The 18421-nt window shown below is 51.1% G+C and overlaps 1 protein-coding gene across 1 annotated transcript in view; it reads left to right on the top strand.

Moving 5' to 3' along the window:
- The first annotated feature begins 3705 nt into the window (after window positions 1–3705).
- Window positions 3706–18421, top strand: part of LOC104361196 (unconventional myosin-X) — a 93865-nt gene continuing 79149 nt past the window's right edge. Inside the window, exons 1-2 of the mRNA XM_042784198.1 lie at window positions 3706–3831; window positions 17854–17952. Coding sequence (XP_042640132.1) covers window positions 3811–3831; window positions 17854–17952 — 120 coding nt within the window. The 5' untranslated portion in view covers window positions 3706–3810. The remainder of the gene's footprint in view (window positions 3832–17853; window positions 17953–18421) is intronic.

Raw genomic sequence — 18421 nt, forward strand, 5'->3', positions numbered from 1 at the left:
CCTGCCCAGGTCTGAGCTGTGGCCGGGCTCCCCGCAGGCTGGGAACGGGAGGAGGGAGGAACTGCCCTTTTCAAGAATCAATTTTTAAGCTGATTTCAAGCAATTGTGAAACTGGAACGGGGAGGGAGCCAGAGCTGTGAGGTCAGTGAGTGTCCTGCTGTGTGCTCCCTTCCCCTTGCACACGCAGGGTCTGCGTTGGGCCAGTGCCTCTTGGTGTCCAGTGCTCTGCCAGGGTCAGGCCACTCCTGCCAGGGCACACGCTGGATATTTGGCTGCTGTTTCTCAGCAGTTCTCTCCCTTTGGAGAACGCTCTTCTGGCTGTCCTGTGCTTTGTGCAAGGGGGGATTTGGTGGCTCTGGCAAAGCAGCAGGGTCTTGTGGTGGGGGCTGTGGTGGTGGCGATGCACGACAGAGCACGGGTGCCCTCCTCCTGCATCCATGCCTCCCCGTACCCCTGGCTGGACCCAAGGCATCCCACCTCTGCTGTGGGGTCTCCCGAGTGTGATCATCCCAGGGATGACAGCAGGGGAGATCAGTTCCCCACCCTATGGGCCCTGCTCTGATAAGTCACTGGGGAGGTGGCACCCGTGGCCGAAGTGTCACAACTCGTTCCTTCGTGGGCGATGGCAGAGCAAGCCTGGCAGATGCTCACCGCCCGCAGCAGGGGCACGCTGGTCTGCCCGCCTCCCAGCCGTGTGCCAGGCCCGTGGCAGAGGAGGAAATTAGGATATTGTCTGGTGTCCAGGAGGAATTCCTGCCTTGGCTTGTTCCTGCCAGTCCTCCACCGACCTTCCCTCGGTGTGGAAAGCCCAGCAGGAAGCTGACTCACTGTTTGCTGCCGCCACAGTTGGGTGCGGGGCTCTGCTGCCTGCAGCATGGGAGGGCTGCTCCTCTCGCAGATGCAGGAATAGCTCATCACCCAGACCCCCTGCCACCCACCTGCCCTCGCTCACCTCTGCCAGATCCCAGCTCTCTGCCGACAATCAGAGGAGAACAGCAGTGGCACCCTGGTTTCTGTGCCATCTGCAGCTGGGCTAGCGGGAGGGCTGGGAGCTCGCCGCGTTGCCGGCATTGCTGTTGAACATGTGGGCAGCGCCGCTGATCCAGGCTCAGGGCAGGAGGCAGCCTCGAGGTGGGGAGGGGTGCTGGGGGGCTGCAGAGGGGTCCCAGGCTTGTCCTTGGCGGAGGGGTCCATGCCAGCCCTCGCTGACTGCTTTGTGCTCATCATGTCACTGATGTGGCACCCCGCAGCTGCTGGGGTGCAGAAATGAGGTGCCAGACGTGATGGTGGCAGCGTCCGGGCGGCCAGAGATGGCGAGTCAGCACTCGCTTGCTTATCAAAGCTCTGCGAAGAAGCAGATGGTGGTAGCCACCCCTTCCTGGCAAGCAGCACCTAAATAGATTTAGGAGACAGTTCAGACATCCCCGGTTCCAGCTGGGCTGTATGAATGTAGGACTAATGATTTAATCCTGTAACAGAAAGGAGGAAATATCAGGCATAAATTTCTTATAAAGATTCTTGCCACCTTTCCTACCAGGCTGATGGAACACAGGGCTTACAGCATCAGTCACTGCTGCTGCACTTGGGGGAACCAGCATTTACTGCCTGGATAGTTTGGAAAGCTACTTTGTTCTAATGACTGGGTCAAGCCACCTTCTCCTTCCCTGTTAGAAGATGTCACTCAACAGTAGTTTAATCTTAAAAACCTTGTATTTTGAAAGATTGGTTCCTTACCTCACCCTGGGCTTTCCAAGCCCTGTTAGCGCCCTGGCTCAGAGCTGCAGGGAGGTCTGTCAGGCTGGAATGATGACTGTTCCCCTACAGCCCAGCAATACATGTGCTGCACCACTGTCACCATGATGAAAACTGCAGCAGTTATGGACTTAGAAATTTTTTCCACAGTGTGTGTGGAAATTTTTTCCACGGTGTGTGTCTGGGAGCTGATGAACAGGAAAGGGAAAGGGAGCTCAAGAGGACCTTGGCCTGGGAAACAAGGGTGAGGCCGAGTTTATGATAGGTGTACTTGGGTTGCTTCGTGTGTTTGTTGAAAATAGGTTCTCTGTTAGTTTGCCACTTCATTGTCAGATCTCCCTTGACGTACACCTGTGAGGGTCATGCCTTGTTGGGCAGTCCAGCCCTGGATGACAGGAACCATGGCCAAAGTTTTTCCACTGGAGAAGTCTGGGAAAGGACATCTGGTGCTAGAAATGCCTGCTGGTGGACATCCTTGGCAGGCAGACAGAAGAGGTAAAGGAGAGGTGTGCTCCTCAGCTTTTCCATGGCTGTGAGGAGCTCCACGGCCCCCTGGTGAACACACAGAAGGGAGAAGCTGGCCAGCCAAAATGGTCTGCAGAACCATCAACAGCAGAGGAGGAACAGTCCTCCTACAGGGAGAAGCCTGGCTGTGGCAGGGACAGCCTGATGACAGACACGTGGCTGCAAAGAGGATTGTCAAGGACACATCACTGTTGAGTTGATCTGATCTCCCTCACTAACAGGGTAATTGGCTTTGCAGATAGAAGTAATAGATGTGAGATAAGGACTGTAGTTAGGCTTCTGGTGCCATTGTGCATGATGTTTTCAGAAGACAGAAAACTTAGATTAAGGTAATCCAGCACAAGTAGAGAAGAGGATAGATAGATAGTCAAGCCTAGGGTAGCTCTCAGTGACTTCATATCAAAATGGAAGGACACACTGACAGCGACTCACATATTAGGAAACCCTACCAAAAGCTCCAGATTTTGAAGTTGGAAGAGGCTGGTGAGGGTGGTCACTACAGGTCAGACAGGGACTTAAGTGTGACTCTCTTTTGTGGCAGACGTTGGACAAGATACCGCTGTCTACCTCAGAACCACCTCTGTGTTTTCAGTAGCTAAAAAACCACATTCTTGAAAAAAAATAACAAAACCCAAAAACTTGTGTGTCATGTCATCCCACCCGTGTTAGATCTCATTTCTTTCAGAATAAAGAAGTAAGTTCTTACTGCAGGAAACACCCTCACAGTGTAGGCACTCGTGGACTATGACCCAGCCGCACTTTTCTGACAAACTTCACCCAGCTTCTTGCGCTATGCCAGCTGTTCACACCTCAGAGACATAATTCCAAAGCTCTATCGGGATTCCTGTTAACGGTCTCTCTCCTTACGATCGTGCTATGGTGACCTGCTGAAAGGACCCCAGACCCAAAGCGGCCGCTATTCCAGTGACATCGGCTGTCCTTCCAAAGCCGCTATGGTCGTGCCGAGGTGGTCCCCGCTGCCTGTCGGTGGGCGGCACCGCCCGCTCGGGCGCCCCCCCCCAAAACCCTTTCCAGCATCCCCCCTCCCGAGATGCTGGGTCCTCCCCAGCCAGCGTGACCGGCTCCCCGATGCTCAAGCACCCGCCGGGCCGGCCAGCCCCGACACGGCCGCAGCCGCAGCGGCCGCGGTCCCCGCGGCCCGGGGCGGGGCGGGGCGGGGCGGGGCGGGGCGGGGCGGGGCGAGGCGGGGCGGGGCGGGGCGGGGCGGGGCGGGGCGGGGCGAGGCGGGGCGGGGCGGGGCGAGGCGGGGCGGGGCGGGGCGGGGCGGGGCGGGGCGGGGCGGCCCGGGGCGGGGCGAGGCGGGGCGGGGCGGGGCGGGGCGAGGCGGGGCGGCCCGGGGAGGGGCGGAGCGGGGCGGAGCGAGGCGGGGCGGGGCGGCCCGGCCGCTCCCCGGTGCCGGGGGAGAGGCGGAGCCGGCGCGGAGCGGGGCCGGCGACTCGTCGTGCCTGCCCGGCCGCGGCGATGCGGAGCTGAGAGCCGGCCGGCAGCGCTCCGTGCGCGGCGACACCGCCGATGGACGCTTCTCTCTGCCAGGTGGGCGGCGGGGGGGCTGCGCGCCCCTGCCCGGGGGCTGGGGGAGGCGGGGGGGGGGGGCAGCGGGTCAGGTCCCAGGGTGGGACCAGCGCCGCGGGGTGCGGTGGCCCAGGCTCGGCTCGGCGCGGCCCCGGCCCGGCTGCGTTGCCGGAGCCGCGGGATGCTGCGCTGCCTGCGCCCCCGCGGCCCCCCTCGCCCGGGCGGTCCCGGTTGCACTTTTTTTCTTGAGCGCTGAGATGCGGCGGGTTTTGTCCCCGAGCGTTCGGCAAGGCCCAGCGCGGCACCGGGCAGCCCCTGCGAGGAGCTGAACGGGTTACGGGAGCCGGAGCCCGAGTGATGCGCGGTCCCGGCAGCTCAGGCGGAGGGCTGCTTGCGGGAGGAGAGGATTTGTCGCATGATAGTCATGGCTGCCCAGAAACGGCTCGCATACTGCTTTAATCCCCTGGAGCGACTTAAGGGTCCGGAGCCTGCTCCTGCCTGTGTGTGCATGTCTCAGCCTGGCTCGCCGTTCGCGGCACCGGGCCAGCGCGGAGCCGGTGAGGAGCCGCGGAGCGGGCCGGGGGGAGCGCCCGCCTCAGCCCCCCGCTTGCCCGGGGCCTCTGCCCAGTCACCTTCACGCTGCCGGGCGGAGCGGGATCCTCCGGAGCCAAGCTCAGACCTGTTAGGCGAGGGCTCAGGGCCCACGCCTGCCCGCAGTGCCCTTTCCACGGGGGTTTTCTACAACCGCGTGGGGCGTTTTGCAGCCCCGGGGCGGCGGGGAAAGTGATGTGCAGCCTTAATGCACGTGGCCCGGTGCCGTGTACACCCCAGGCCCCCCTGAAATTCTCTCTGCCTCTTTCCTTGCCTGAGCACACACAGGTTTCCAGCCCAGCGTGATGCTGCCTTGGGTTGTGAGGGGCAGATGGGTGCAAGGCTGGGGCAGCCCTTGCTGGCCCCACTGGCGACGGCGGGTGCCCACGGCCCTTGCACTGGGTGACCAGGCCACCCTGATGCCTGCAGCTGAGCTCCAAAAGCCTCCTGTTTGGGTCCAGAAGCATCAGACATCTCCCCCCGATTGGTTTCCAGGCCATTAAACCCAGTGTCTCGCCCATGCCCTGGTCTGGGTGAGACAGGGGAACTGGCAGCCCCCCCCCTGGGAGCAGCACGCTGTCGGTGGGCTGGAGCAGCTGATGGGCTCGGGCCTGCCTCTCCCCAGAAAAGCACTTTCTTTATCAGAACAGATGTTTTCCCAGATCTGGCCCTGGCGAGGAAGGAGTGGCTGCCCCAGGGGCTGTGCGGCTGGGGCTGCCCCGCGGCATGCGCAGCACATCGCCCAGGATCCTTTCAGCCATTAACTGATTAACCTGCTGCTCCTGGAAGCCTGGGCGGCCTGTATCTAATCAGATGGAGGCCAGGGTTTCCCAAAGGGCCATTTCACCAGAGCCTTTATGCCCACCCCTCTGTCACGAGGAACCTTCTGGCCTCTTGCAACAGGAGTAGCCACCGAGGAGCCTGAAGCGCCTGACGGGAATGGGAGGCTGGAGAGGGGATGCCCGGGGGTTCGTGTCTCAGCAAGTAGCAACTGCCTGCTTTGTCCAGCTCCACTTGTCCAGGCGTGATTCTGCCATTATCTTGAGAAACAGGGATTTCTAAGGAAGGGCTGAGGGGTAGTCCTGAAGCCAGAGACCCTCTAGGAGTCTTACATCTCTTGTAAATCACAGGCTTAAACCATGGTGAAGCAAGGTAGCAAAGGCTGGAGAGCCAGGGTGAGCGTGCGTGGGAAAGCATCAAGCTTTGCTTTGCAGGAAAGGCAGTGGGGGTGGGAGAGAGGGAACGTGGCTTCCCTGGAGCGGGAATGTTTGGCATCCGCTGCACCCTGGCCACTCTTCCTCCTTCTCCATGGGGGGTTCTTAGTGGGAGGGCAACGCCTGAGCAGAAGGGAGTTGCTCTTTCTGCTGCAGCAGAAGCCAAGCTTGTCCCAGGGGATGCATGTCTTCCCTTACAATGAATAGCTTAAACCCCAGCGTGTTGTTGGTCTTGCCTTAGCAGGCTCCTATGCTGTGCTTGCAGCATTTAGATACCACACTCAGCGATGTGGTCAGTGTCTGGGGTTAGGTGGGGATGCCGTAGGTCTTCTCAGCTTCCCTGGTTCCTCTCTCGGCATGCCAGAGGCCAAAGGAGTTCCTATTCTTTGAAGTTTATCACAGATAAGTGGCTTAGTGGTGGGTTCAACCCACCTATCATCCTGGCTCTGCCAAGGGGGGAATAGTTTTGGCCGGTTGTGCCAGCTTGACAGTGCTGAAGGGCTTCCCATGTGCCGTGCCCTCTTCTGACTGCTGACCCCGGGGACAGCGAGCTGGCGAGGTGCGTGCTGCTGCCGCTCTTTCCCTGCAGCATCCCAAGCGGGCCAGATTAGGAAGCCTTCATCCTCTGCCAGTGGTACAGCACAAAGCTGTGTGCCTCTGCCATCTGAGGTCTGGTGTGCAGCATGGCTCAGGGGTGTGACGGATGATACCTTTACTCCAGCCGGGTATGAGCAGAGGAGCGGAGATGGTGTGTGTGCTGCTGTCTCCCTTCTTGGCTGCTGCAGCAAGTCCTGTGCCCAGACAGGGAGGAGGGGCCCTGGAGGCCGGGGCTGCGGTGTGGTGACGGATGATAGTTTCCCTGCGTGTCTGGAGAGTGGGCAGGATGTGGGGTGACACAGAGGATGTGACTCGCTCTCCAATTCTCCCCGAGGAACAGGAATGTCGCGGCCAGGGTTAAAGGAGGCACTTCTCCCATCCCACCCTTCTCTGCTCTCCAGTTGGAGTGACCAGCCAGCCCCGTGGTCAGCCTGCACTGAGCAGCAGCATCCAGTGGAGTCACAGATGCTGTTCTCCTGCTCGTGTGCCACTGGCCTAGAAATACTGGCATTTTAAGTGTTAAACAGTTTTCCCCGTTGCTCTTTTGGTGAAATGCAAAGCTTTTCATTTGTGTTGTAGAATAAATCCCCCAGAGTTCTTAAGCTTTCTGACATGGGGAGAGAAAGGCAGGGGGGATCCTGTGCTCGTGTCCTGCACCGTTGTGGTGGTCTGAGCTGTCCTCTCTACAGCTGACCTGGTCTTCACGCACTGTCCCCCATCCTCCCCTGGCTACAGCCCTTCTCTTGTTTGTAGCCTGGGAAATCTGCCATGGAGGTGGGGGAAGAAGCCACCTCCCCTAGGGAAGCATGAAGACTGGGGGACCCTCAGAGTCAAGTCCATGGAGGAGTACAAGGGCTACCTGACGCATCCACCTGAGCTTCTTTCTTGGCCCCAAACTGAGGTGGGGAACAAGCGGCTCTGCCGGGTCTCTTCTGCTCTGGCAGCTTTGCCCTGGCTGCTGTGCAGGTGTGCTTGGTGCAGCTGGAAAGTGTCTGGCCACTCCACAAAACCATCAGCTAGTCTGAAGAGTGTGGCCCTTTGCTGGCCATATGGTACTCAATTGTACGTGCTGTCCTCCAGGTGTCTGATGGCTCCTTACTCCTGGTGTAAACTCATGTGTGTAAACATTTGCAGAGAGAGTACATGGGTAGGGAGAAGAACTGAAGGGACCTGGCTGTGAATGCATATTTGCAGTGTGGAGCCTGCCTTATTTATGGGTGCAGCAGGTACAGAGCTGGTCTGATTTTTGGTTGCACCTGCGATTCTCACTAGCTTTGAGCTCTTGGTTGAAGATGCCTGGCTGTGTCATTCAGAGATCAGTGTCCCCAGGGAGCCCAGCTTGTGCTGGGTGGGGAGAGCTTGTACATGGCATGCCGGATTAGGTTTCTCAACTGCTTGGTTTGCCCTCCCCGTGCTCCCTGCAGTTGGGAGAAGGTGGAGTTCCGGTGAGAGAGGAGTGTGGCCGGATGTCCTGGAGAATACTTTCAGAGACTCTTGTCTGAGATGAGGGAAATGGTTCAGCTAACTTGAATGATGCTGACCATGAGTGATGTGCTGTCTTTTCAGATAACAGTGAGTTGAGTGCCCATGTGTTAACAACCATTGGCTTAGGAAAATTGGAAAGAAATGCCGTTTTGGAAAGAAATCGTAGATAGAGTGTCGTTTTCTTCAGCAGTGATGCTGCTCGTGAAGGTGTATTCCCACCAAGCCTCTCTCCTCCCCTGAGGAACATGTGCTTTGCTGATTTCTCCCTGGTGACCTCATCTTAGTTTGCCAAGAATATTGTAACCTCTTAGAAAAGAGGATCCGGAGAGATTGGGAAGAGACAGAGAAACGCTGACTATTACATCCATGCTGTGCATGTAATGCTCTCCAAGTCAATACCAAATAGAGCAACCCCTCTATGTTTAATTAGTCTGCATAGTTCAGCTAAAGAGAAGTACCACTGTCCTTGAAGATATCCATGGGGCTAGTGTAGCATGGATGTCCCTACATGCAGAATCCTCCATCCCAGCTGCATCTTCCCAAACCATTCAGAGCAGTAAAGAGGCAGATGTAGGGCAAAAGGGCCTGGCTGTTCTGTTCTGGAGCAGCAATTGCAGGGAAGAAAGCTCTTGTGCCAAAGGTGACGTGAAGAAACGTCTGTCGGAAGATAGGGAGTCCTGTTAGCTTCTTCCTTAGGGCATTCATCTGGAGCCAGGCTGCGTGAGCTGTGGCCTCGTCAGATCCTGTCAGTGGGACTAGGGTGGACTGGTGTGGGCGCTGGATGGAGCCCTCACATGAAGGGAGGCCGGGTCTCCTGCAGCTGCTCCATCACTGCCTCCAAAACCACCTCGGACTGCTCTGGTTTCACTTCCTGCCTCACTTTTTTTTTTTTTTTTTTTTTTAGCATAATAATCACAAATGTGTCGCAATTTCTTATTTCCCATTTTGCTTTAAGGAGAATGTGCGAGCTATTTAAATGTGATCATTAAGACTGAAACTTCTGTGAGTCTGGGTTTCCTGGTTATCCTCCAGTTACCCTGAGCTCTGCAGTTCTGTCTCCTCATTTCCATCCAAGATTGCACACAGTTCAGCGGTGCTGTAGAGCTGAGTCCCAGGAAAGACACCTACGGAGGGCCTGTCTGCCATACACTTGGCGCAGCATTGGGGCGACTCTTGGGTCTTTCCATTATAAATGCAGTAATTATCATAGCAACCAAATCAGGGACAGGGCCTCTTGCAGATACAGTGACCAGCATATTTGATAAGAAGGTGGAAATTGGGGTTAGGACCGGGGCTGTGTATTAGCCCTGTTTATTCCTGCTACCTGCATCTTGAGCCAATGGTTAAGATTTGGCTGAATCACAGTTTCTGGAAAGGCTTCTTATTTCTGGAGGATCCCCCGCTTTTTGCAGTTTCTCAAGTGGTTACACAACCCTGTTTTAAAATAAATCCTGCTTCATTACTCAAGTGTCTGGCAGCTCCATTCATTTTTGGGTCCTACTTTTCTCCTGCTTCATGAGAGTTGTTTCGTCCCAGATAACTTCTCTGTCTGCAAGAAATCACTTGCCGGCACCAGGTTTCCTCTGGGTTGCTGACAAAGGTGAGACGGCAGGTAGCAGGGCTGTGATCTCAGTACTGCTGGCAGCAACGTCCTCGCAGCGGGATTTAGTTAGTTGAGCATGCAGGGACCGAGGTGAGGTTTGCAGCCCATGCTGGGCCACATGCTGCTGTGGTCCCCCTGCTATCAGTGTCTGGGCTAGATAGCGCAGCCCTAGCTCTGGCAAATCTACATAATGACATTAACATTTTCACAAGAGCGTTTGCATTACAAAGGATCTTTCTGAATAGCAAAAATGACTGAGTTTTTTTGATTTTTCTCTGGAAGGCTTCTTTCTCACACCTCAAAGCATAAGTAAGTAATAAACTTCCTTACTCCTGTTTATACATCCAAGACATGCATCAGCTTTTGTTGTAACCAAATGTCCTGGGAGTTTCTGTTCAGCATTTTGCAGTCCTCTTTGGGTCTGTGGCTTTCCAGAAGACATTCCTCTGTTTGAAGTGCTCCTTGCATTCCTCCTCCCCTGAAGCTGACCTTTCAGTTTGGCTATATTTTAATACCGTTTTGTTCAAACAAGCGGGCTGTGGAATCCATGCTGCTCTGATGATCTCATCCTTGTGGGTACTTATTGATCTACTAGACGTTGGCATCTCTTAGGACTGTCATCACTACTTTTGATTTTAGGTCTTTGATGAGAATACAAAATAGTACTGACCCTGTCTCTGCAGAGTTTTGTTAGAAACTCCCTCAACTATTCGTGGTTTTCCCCACTCATAACAACTGTTTTGAGATCCTTTGCTGCTGTTTGCTCCTCAAGGGATGACTTTTATCAGAATACTGTGTTCTTTATGATCAATGCCATGACAATCTCTTACTGTCATAATTTTCTCTTATGCTTGAATGCAAAGAATGAAGAAGTCTTTTTGAGTAGACTTCTTTCCACATGTTGTCTGTCACTGGACGATGATTAAAGCTAGTGTATCTTTTAAGATGGAAAAGCTGAAGGCAAAAAACTGTGTTTTCCCTGGGGTGGTCAGACTAAGCAATCCGTGGGTACTTGGGATAATCCTGCTATCACCTCCATTTAGGCTCTGACCCTTCCAGTCTCTTGGAACTTCCTTAGCATTTCCAGGCTTATCAAAAATGAATATGAGCTGGTGAGAAACTTTACTGGACAGATCTCTGTGACCTATTGGACCTGTTGATTTTTAAAATGTTTTCTGTCCTTATTACTAATATATGGGAAAGCACTTCAGCATCTCAGTGTGACGCAAGATGGGTGCTTTCCAGGGATGTTTATTAAAAACTTTTGCAAGTCTCTGTTCTTATTCACAATGCTGCCATCCCCATCTAGTAGTTGGATGCTGCTACTAGCACATGTCTTTGTCCCCAGTGATTTTTGAGAGAAAATAGTGAAACGTGGACTCCACTGTCTTTACTGTCCCCTGACTTCTTACTTGCATGGGCTGTTTCCCCCTTTTTCTTCACTTTCACTATTACTTCCGGTTGGCCACCAGTGCATCCCAGCTCAGAGGCATTCCACTTGCTTTTTGTGCAGTGTTTGAGGGAAGGACACTGAGGACTATCAAACACCAGGGAAATGTCTCATGTGAAGAGTTTAAAAACCCTGAGAATATTAGTGAAATGACAAATAGGGGGAGATATGACAAAAGAGCAGAAAATAATGGATGAGGCAGAGAAGGTGGATTGGATTCTTCTGTTCTTGCACCTCTGACTGTGGGAAAAAGGGATTTTCTGATTCACAGTGATGAGACTGATTGATTAAAAAGTGTACGTTTCCATATAATATGAGTAGACGGTAGAACTCCACATGGCAAGGAATTATTGAAGTCAAGGATATGACAAGATGCAAAAAGGTATTGGATACAATCCCAAGTTATGCATAATAAACATTGCAGAAGAAATACTGTTTCAGGGCTGTCATCTGAGATTTTTACAAAATGCACTGCACAGCGGATGCTTGGAGGCAGGATGCTGGAGCGGGTGTCTCTGTGATCAGCTGCTGTATCCTCATGGCTTCTGGAGACCCCGAGCTCTCCTCTGTGGGCCCTGAATGTCACTCAGCCATCCATCAGCCCAGCCTCTGCCTTGAAGGCATTGGCCAAATTTGAGAGAAGGAGGGGAGCTGTGCAGAAGCTGCCTTACTATATATTTGGTGTCAAGAGGGAGTGGAGACCCAAAGTGATACCCAAATTGAGGGCACGGATAGGATAGGATAGGATAGCTCAGCTCAGCTCAGCACTTCACTTGCTCAGTTTGGAGCCACTAGCTGGTCAGAAAAAATTTTGCTAGGGCCAGGCTGGGCTTCTGCTCATGCTGTGTTGCCTCCTACCTTTCAGGGCTACAGAGATGTGGGAATGCCAGCATTGCCGTGATGTGTCAGGGAGGTTGAGAGACAGGGAATACACATCTGCAGATATCCCTGTGAGTAATGTGCCCTAGGGAATGACTTGTGTTAATTCAAGTTTTACGTGGAGAAGAGCTCATAGAGAAGGCATGGAAGTGGTGCTGGGTTTTACGAACTGACCTTTAGTATGCATTTTTGGGGCTGGTGAGACTTTCCCAGGTCGTTGCAAACTCCGTAGGACTGTTGCTTCACCTGAGGAGGGCAGTGACTCCACTGCCCATGGTGGAATTGCAGGGGGAAGCTTATTTTAAAATGAGCCTTGGAGAGACCTTGCAGTGAAGTGTGGAAGGATGCATGCTTGCCTCCTCTCAGTGCACCTTGTGCTCATGCCAAAGGGCAGCCTTGAAGCATGGGAAAACTGCTGGGGGTTCACTCCCTCTGCTCTCATGGCGAGGAACTGGTGTGGTTGCTGTAGTGGGTAGCTGCTCCTTTGAGAAGAGCAAAAATTACCTTCAAGGACCAGGCATTTCCTGAGGGAATATCTGAAGTTGGGAGATGTGCAGCAGCTCAACTGGGGGTGGAGAAAGGAACAGAACAGATGGGAGGGGGAGGCAAAAGAGGGGTAGGAAGCAGTGCACATACATCAGTGACCAGAAGTGACAAACTGCTCTTAGATTAGATGATTTAAAATGCACAAACCTTTTCCTGATACTGCTATTTTGCAGAGCTGCTGGCAGACTGAGGACTTTGCTCCTTAATTAGTAATGAATGGGGCTGCTAATTGGTAGAACTAGTCTGAGTCATGGGCTGAGCCTGAGCTTCAGCTCTGGAGCCCCAGGACCCACTGCTGCAGCACTGTGCTCCTCTCCATGAGCTGTGCTGGCTTCTTAGGCTCAGTGGGCTACTGTGAGGGAACCATGGGTCCTTCCCAGGTGAAATCCATTCTCTTCTTGCTTTGCAGTGTGTCATCTTTGTGCCTTGCAAGAAGTAGACTTTTGTTTCTGTTATCCCTGCTGTTGCTGTTGCAGATATCGTTCATCTTCCCAGCTGCTCCGTGTTGGTTGCTGCCAGCTCAGCTGTTCTTGCTTCTGTCTTGCTCCCTACCTGTGGTCTCCTGGGCTGCCCCCTCCCTTCCAGCAGCTGGTCCAGGTTTTGCTGATCAGATATAACCCAGGGACTGGCTGTATGACTTCATTTCAGACTGACATCAGAAAAACAGTAAGGTTACATTCCTTCCCATAAAGGTCTAGGGTGTCAGGGACTCCCCCTCCCCACCAATCTGGTATCCATTAGCTAAGTCTCTTTACATCTGCCCTATCACTTATTCATGATCATCTAGATCAATCTGTTGAAAAGTGCATTTATTGAAACCTGATCCTGGCTTTGTCTGGATTGCAAGGGCCTTTCTAGCCTAATCTCTGCTGCGTGGTTTACAACCACAAAGCCCATTGAGGCTGGGAAGAGAGCTGGCTTAGCACAATGCTGCTTCCAAGACTAGGAACATATGGATCCATCGCCAGGAAAAACACAAGGCTTGGATGCCTAATACCCACTGAACAGCCTCAGTGTGCTAGGAGGACAAAGGTATGTATATACACAATACTTACAGCTGAAAAACTTACCGCACCAACAGCAGTTTCTGATTTGGACTCGCAGTGCAGAGGGGTCCATTTTTGAGATATCCCTGCACTTTGCCGAATGGCTGCAGCAGTGATCAGGGTTAGTTACCCAAAAGCAAGGCACTGCGAGAGTTTCTTGTAGTATTGCATTTGCAGGTTGATCTGGAGCCTGAGAACTATGTTCATTCACAAAGAAAACGTCACAAAACCCTCCCATAATGGGAACAGAGTGGAGAATGGTGTGCATGTTTCATACACTGGAAGGTGTCTTCCAACCAAAATCACTTTTCCTCTCTGGAAAATTGATGTACCCATCATGGTTGTAGCCCTGCCAAGTATGTTACTCTTGGCAGGTTTGTGCACAATGAGGAATGGGGCATGTGAGTATTGTAAGAGAGAGGCAGCACTGTGAACTGTCTTCTCAAATCCTGTACAGCTGGGGCCTCTTGTTCTCCCTTGCACTTGGGAAGAAGTTATTTCCAGAAAAGAGGAGGTCCTGGGGAAACATGAAGATTCAAAGGTAGTCCATACTACACAAGCAAGAGGAAAATAGGATATAATGACTTGTTTCTGAAGTGTGGTACAGTTGCAGAGCAGTGGCTTGCCTGTATCGGTCCCTGTGTGTCTCCTGCTGGGCCGGGAGGTTGTGGAGAGGCAAAGGCACCTGCAGGTACAGAGATCTGCATCTTGGCCTCTGGCACACTCTTCGCCTTCAGTAGCTGGATAGCTGAGGAGGAGGATGCACCTGCTGGTAGCTACACACTCTGCTTTAACACCTGGGTGCTGTGCTTCTGCAGTCAGGGTTGTGCACTGCTTGTCCGCCCCTGTGCCCCTTCCCTGGGGTGCAGTGTACAAGATCTCCCTTATCCCTTCCCTGCTAACACAGCACGCCGCGTCTGCTGAGATGCAAATACAAGCGTGTGAATGCAAGAGGTAACTCCTGGTATCAGTCACCCTAAAAAAGGCACAGAAGGCCAAAGAAATCTGTGGCTTCAATTGATTTCTTGCTATTGTGGATACCAGGAAATGTTATTTATTTCCGAGTCTAGGACCCCAAAGTGCTAGGTGTTATGTGAAGAGAGAAAAATGACTCTCCACAGTGGAAGACAGCATGGTGTGAGAGTGAGGCAGTACTGATGAAACATTGCTCTTGGTATGCAAGAAACTTTATTTTCTAAATTATAACCCCATGTTATGGGATCAGTTTTCAGGTTTGTGCTTTGCTATGTGCTTTGTGGCAAAGCCAGTCTATGGACAGATCATCACTAAGGCCATAGGAATGAGGATGCTGGTCTCTGAGAGTTTGACATCTGAGTGACCTATCCTTGATACAGGAACTCTGGTACATTAATACTTTATCCTTTCCTTCAGTACCTGCTGTTGTTGCTCCACTTAAACACCTCCCCCCCCCCCAATAAACTTCTAGTTAAGAGAAGAATTGGGAGGGGATGTTCTATTCTCATTATATAAGGGACTCAAGTTAACTGTATCACCAACGTTCAACCAGCTTTATTTGATGGAAAGGTGTGGCACAAAATCATCACTTTGCTCTTCCTTACCTGTCTGTTAAGGTGTTCTCTTCAAATCAGGGATTGCTTGTTGCTTCATTTTGTTAAACTGTTCTGTCTATGGATGTGGGTGAGACCACCTATATCCTAGTTTGAAAATGGAAAGGTTTTTACTCTTGTGCTAGGAGAGCAGGGTTTTCCCATCGTCTGTGGTGCCTGAGGGAGCTGGGACCCCCCAGAGCTGGCAGGTCACTGCTCTGCAGTGCTGGGCTGTGCTCTGCTTTGCTGCCCTTGCTTCTCTCATGGAAGTTCAGCCTTGCTGCCTGGATGTTCTTGGGAATTTTCTGGTCAATTTAATCCTTTCAACTGATCAATGAAATGTGTGGTATTGGGGGAGAAGGGAGTGATGTGAGGGCAGTTTCTCTGGTATCACCATCTGTTTCTGTATTTAGTCAAGGCTCCTTGGGGAATTTCATGTTTAGAAAAAAGGGCTGATGGAAGGAGATGCTCTTAAACAAACTCAGCCTTTCAGGAAACAGGGGCTATGCTGGGCAGAAGTTACAATAATTATTTGCTCTGTGGTTGCCATTCTGGCTGTCTCAGCATGATGTTCCTTTTGGAAACAACATAAATGGGTGCAGTTATTCTACTGGGTAGAGGCAATTGCTGTTGTAGAAACAGCTACAACATCAAAGTAAACTGAAGTAAGTAGTTCCGGGCAGCTGAAGTGCCACAGTGCCTGGGAGTTTCATCGTGTTGCCTTCTATTCCTTAGCAGCACACAGAAGGATCTGCCAGAAGTCTATGGGAAATTGTGCCATATTGTACAAAAGGACTAGGTCTCCTTTGGGGAGTATTTGTTACTACTTTTGCACATGGACTTCTGCTGGGAAGGGGGTCTGGCTCAGTCTGGCCCTTCTGTCCAGGTGTTGAAGATAACAGAGGGATGTCACTGTCCATCTCCCCTCTTTTCCCCTCTAAATGGTACTTAATAACTAACGGTGTTTGTGCCCGTGTGTCAGATTATCAACTACCTCTATCTCTAAACTAATTTTTGAGCTCAGGGAATGGAAAGTGTGTGTAACCCAGACCCTCCCTGTCTGCAAGGACGGACCATGCAGGGTTCTGTGAGCATGGCACACTCCTAATGCTGGAGGGTGAGTATGTGTGCTTCTGTGTGTGCCATGGGTGACTGGTGTCTGAGGGCATTGAAATGCACTGTTAGGAAGGAGTGTTTACAATGACTGTATTAGAAAAAAATGTTTCTTCATTTTGCTGGTTGGGAACTCCAGGCACAGCTGCTGTTTTCTGACTCTGCTTTTGATACCATGATGGTAGCAGGAATCTTTGTTGAAAATAGCATAAAGATCTTCTACTACCACATGTTGCTGTTCATATATTTATGTGGAATAGTCAGAATGTGATCTGGGAAATAAATGATTTCTCAACAGCCCAGATGCCTCAGGACACCTTGTCTCAAGCATCAAGAGTTTCAGAAAATGTAAGAGGATGTCATGAAGGCCTCTGTATAGTTCCTCAAAATCAGTATTCAAGGCATTGCTTACCATCTCTCTGGGATCTTTAAACTCAAATCTGCAACATAAGAAAACATTTCATTCTATTGCTGTTGCTCACTGGCCGTGAGGGTGGTCTTCGCACACCATCCTTGGGTTAAGGCACTGATCAGATGCACTGGTGCTTTTCATTCACCTGGTGAAGGGAAATTAATCTGCCTGCTGTGGAAACTCTGGAGCAGAACATAGCAGCAAAGCTAGAACTATGTATACCTTTTTTAATGACATTAAAACAAGTTCCTTTATTTTGAGGACTGGAGGTTAGCCAATAGATGTATCTTCTGCAATAAGGAAAATTCAGGGTACTAAAGTGTTTAAAGTGACTAAAGTAGTTTAAAAAACACCACCTGAACTAAAATAAATCATGACAAGTAGAATTAGTGTTCCACATTCTGTATAATGTAATACAGGAATACTGTTGCATCTCTTCAAACATAATAAGCCTATAAGCAAAGTGCTAATGGTGCTGACGGGTTTAAGAGGATAGGGAGGGCTTTCATAATCAATAACTTAGGAAGAAAGTAGGCCTATGAATCGATGAAAAGCAGTATGGCCTTAACATTGCTCAACAGTTCAGCACTTTGGCTTTTTTTCAATACTTATCTAAGCAGAGTTTATATGATTTCTATGGGAAGACCTGGAACAGATTAGCTTGCAATAACTGAAATGAAGTGTGACGTTATGCCTAATCCTGCATAATTGTAGGTCATGCTCTCCCTGTGTTGCCTTCGTGCTCCTGCTTCTCCCCTTGTACCAGGTCCTTGGACAGGGCAGAAGAGGCCAATCCAGCAAACTGATTTCCCCAGCACTTATTTGGTAGGTGAAGTATGAGATCTGCTTGCCCTGCAGATCCCTGCATATGTGTTACCAGAAATCTGCCTTTGTGTTCAGGGTTGTCTTGACAGACACTGAGCAATTTAAGAATTTGTAGTGTGTGAGAAACTATATATGCATCAGGGCCAGCATGTATACATCAGAGTGTATATACACATCAGAGAAACATTCAAGTCATGTCATTTACCCAAGGAAACTCTTACAAGAGAGGAAAACAAAGCTCTGTGAAGTCTACTTAGCTGTTGCTGATAACTTCTGGAAGCGTTTTGACTTACAATGATGTGTGGGTGTATAACACTGTAAACATGCTTTATTTACATTTTCTATTATTATTATTACATGACTCTTAATGACCGTCTAGTCTAAGTTTGAAAATATTTAGAGAGTGAAACCCACTATTCTGCATGTTTGTATCTTTCTGTGACTCTTCCTATAAAAATTGATGTTTTCTTATGTTGGTTTCCACATGAAGCTGATTAAAACTGCTTTTTCTTCCTCTCATGTTATGTTAAAACAGTCAAAACCAGATTCCCTGAACAGGTAAGTAGGACTTGCTTAAAAATTTAAAGCAGCTGTGGCTTGGAAGTAGCCTCTGAATACCACAACTTCCCACAGCTTTCCTTGGGTGTTTGCACCCCATGTGCAGATCTTGCAGGTTCCAGTTCTTTCTAACGGGAGGTCTTCTGGTTTTTGCAGGGTGCCAGGGTATGGCTGCGGGAGCAAGACCAGCTGCAGCCATGCACTGTTGGTTCATGTGCCGATGGAAATGTGCTCTTCACCTCAGATTATGGCACGGTAAGTGAAGTTTGCATGAGGCTGTAGCCTATGCTAAATTGCAAGATTAACTTCTTGGTCTTGCATGACCTTCATGTTAAAAGGAAATTTATCAATTGAAATGCTGCAATTCTGTTCGCAAATTGACCCAGTTCTGTTACAGGCCATGCCAAAGGTCTAATGAAGGTTAAAAAGAAAAGGTTGTTCTCTTTCTTCTGCTCATTTGTCTGCCCACCTCACTTTGCTTAGTTCTTCTAGTGCATTTTTGAAGGAGCTGTATTAACAACCTAGCAAAACCATGATATTGGCAAAATGCTCCTAGAAAGGAGGCAGCTCCACCAGCTGAGCAGCCCTTTCTACTGGGATGTGCTTCTTGCAAGCTGTGCTGCTGTCAGGGCTGTTGTGCTCACCGCTGTCTGCTTCAGGAGCTTTTGCCATCAGCCCTTTGGGTCAGGGGTATGTGGAAGCGAGCTCCCCGTTTCAGTCAGCA

Source organism: Tyto alba, unplaced genomic scaffold (assembly GCF_018691265.1).
Source record: "Tyto alba isolate M040663 unplaced genomic scaffold, T.alba_DEE_v4.0 Super-Scaffold_7, whole genome shotgun sequence".
Taxonomy (NCBI): Eukaryota; Metazoa; Chordata; class Aves; order Strigiformes; family Tytonidae; genus Tyto; species Tyto alba.